Source organism: Limulus polyphemus, unplaced genomic scaffold (assembly GCF_000517525.1).
Source record: "Limulus polyphemus unplaced genomic scaffold, Limulus_polyphemus-2.1.2 Scaffold2322, whole genome shotgun sequence".
Lineage (NCBI taxonomy): Eukaryota > Metazoa > Arthropoda > Merostomata > Xiphosura > Limulidae > Limulus > Limulus polyphemus.
Genome location: NW_013667932.1, coordinates 133355 through 136035, shown reverse-complemented (window position 1 = coordinate 136035; position 2681 = coordinate 133355). Strand labels below are relative to the sequence as shown.

Below are 2681 nucleotides of genomic sequence, written 5' to 3'. Positions count from 1 at the left end.
CCTATATAAATAGTAAGGTAATACTGCTAATGGAAATGTTCCTATGTAACTAGTAAGGTAATATTAATAATGGAAATGTTCCTATGTAACTAGTAAGGTAATATTAATAATGGAAGTGTTCCTATGTAACTAGTAAGGTAATATTAATAATGGAAGTGTTCCTATATAAATAGTAAGGTGATACTGCTAATGGAAATGTTCCTATGTAACTAGTAAGGTAATATTAATAATGGAAGTGTTACTATATAACTAGTAAGGAAATATTAATAATGGAAGTGTTCCTATATAAATAGTAAGGTGATACTGCTAATGGAAATGTTCCTATGTAACTAGTAAGGTAATATTAATAATGGAAGTGTTACTATATAAATAGTAAGGTAATATTGATAATGGAAGTGTTATTATATAACTAGTAAGGTAATATTGATAATGGAAGTGTTACTATATAACTAGTAAGGTAATATTGATAATGGAAGTGTTACTATATAACTAGTAAGGTAATATTAATAATGGAAGTGTTCCTATATAACTAGTAAGGTGATACTGCTAATGGAAATGTTCCTATATAACTAGTAAGGTAATATTGATAATGGAAGTGTTCCTATATAACTAATAAGGTGATACTGCTAATGGAAATGTTCCTATATAACTAATAAGGTAATATTGATAATGGAAGTGTTCCTATATAACTAATAAGGTGATACTGCTAATGGAAATGTTCCTATATAACTAATAAGGTAATATTAATAATGGAAATGTTCCTATATAACTAATAAGTAATATTGATAATGGAAAGGTTCAACCGAAAACTGAACCAGATTCTTAGCGTTGTCCAACATGAAAACTGAACCAGTTTCTTAGCTTACACAACTCCCCACATTTTTAGAATGACTCAAAGTTTTTGAACCAAGTACTGTTTGTAAAATGTTAACAATAATATTATTTAATACTTATTACTTCTAGAAACAATATTGTTCGTAGTGAACAAACAGTTTACGGGTTTTTGAGACAAAAACTAAAATAATAAGTTTTATGTTTTGCTGCCATATCGATAAAGTAACATATTAGAAAATAGTAAAAAATAGGGAAATAAATAGGATCTGAGTATAAATTAGTTATCTACATTATGGTCAGTACAAGTTTTTTCATGTACTACCTGTGACTTTACTTATCGAAGAATAAAAACTTATCATTATTTTATTTGATACATTGAAACCGGTGGTGTAAGTACAAAAGACGATATATTGAAACCGGTGGTGTAAGTACAAAAGACGATATATTGAAACCGGTGGTGTAAGTACAAAAGACAATATATTGAAACCGGTGGTGTAAGTACAAAAGACAATATATTGAAACCGGTGGTGTAACTACAAAAGACGATATATTGAAACCGGTGGTGTAAGTACAAAAGACGATATATTGAAACCAGTGGTGTAAGTACAAAAGATGTCCCCCACTCCCACCACCAGCATAAAAACTAACTGGACCCATTACATGCGTTACCGTTGTCCAATTCTTACCTTTGTTAGATTTCTTTGGTCCCCCTTGTGGCATATTTCCGCCATTGATTAAAACGTAGTTAGTATTAATATTTTATATTATAAAGCAAGTTTGTTCTTTAATTATTTTGTGAATAATGTTTTATAAGAAGATCAGTTTACGGTTTTTAATAGTATAAATAATTACTAGTTCCTTCTTCAGTTTAAAAATAATAGTAATAACTACTCTAAACATAATACATATTTAGATGTTGTAGCAACTTTCAAATGTTCATCCTGTTTTTCAGACCTCCAAAGATACTACCTCAACAAGAACCTAGCAATGATGTACAAGGGGTGGAGAAGTCGTTACATCTGTGGTACGGATTCACCACTAGTGGCGCCACAATAGCGCGTGAACTAGAGTTTCGTCAGTGTACGTTAGTGGTTCTTTTGGCTTGGTGGATTTATTGAAGATTCGCGTGGACAAATAAACTGGAAAGATATATATATATGTAGCTAAAGTACTTAAGTATCATTATTTAAGGTATTAGTGTAACTTAGAAATATGTTAATTTAAAGTAACTACAGATTGTTAGAGGGGATTTCGGTTCTTCCAGTGTAAAATTATTGCTCATCATTACGAACAACGGGTTAAAGTAAGAGACTGGTGTAGCGTCACTGATGGAAGAATTATAACGATGTTCTAAGTTATAAAAGATATAATATCGAGACTATAAACACTTTCCAGTGCTTTTGGGGGTGAATACGACGTTTAACAAAATATATATAAAACCTTCTCTTCTAAAATGTAAGAAAAATATACTCTCAGAAACAGATAAAACGTACCGATTAAAAAATCGGAATTACAGTTTGAAAGACTACAAAATATTAGTAAATCAGGTCTTTAATAAAACTCTAAGTTGCTAGATATATAACGACCAATAACTGCTAGTTGTTTTGATAAAAACGATATAATATTATTACCAAAAGAAGACGCATTGTGTACTAAAAAACTACATCACAGAAGACATGTTATCATAAATGTAGACTAAAGGAAGACGTCGTGTTAACCTAAATAAAACGATGTCTAGTAGAAGACGATATCATTATTGAATACGACAACGTATTACCAAAAGAAGACGCATTGTGTACTAAAAAACTACATCACAGAAGACTTGTTATCATAAATGTAGACTATAG

At 30.2% G+C, this 2681-nt stretch overlaps 1 protein-coding gene across 3 annotated transcripts in view; it reads left to right on the top strand.

The window, feature by feature from the left end:
* Window positions 1-2669, top strand: part of LOC106466614 (metalloprotease TIKI1-like) — a 37928-nt gene extending 35259 nt beyond the window's left edge. For all 3 annotated transcript variants that reach the window (XM_022394655.1, XM_022394656.1, XM_022394654.1), the window contains exon 7: window positions 1787-2669. In XM_022394655.1, the coding sequence (XP_022250363.1) occupies window positions 1787-1952 (166 nt within the window). In that variant the 3' untranslated portion in view covers window positions 1953-2669. The remainder of the gene's footprint in view (window positions 1-1786) is intronic.
* Window positions 2670-2681: the final 12 nt, after the last annotated feature.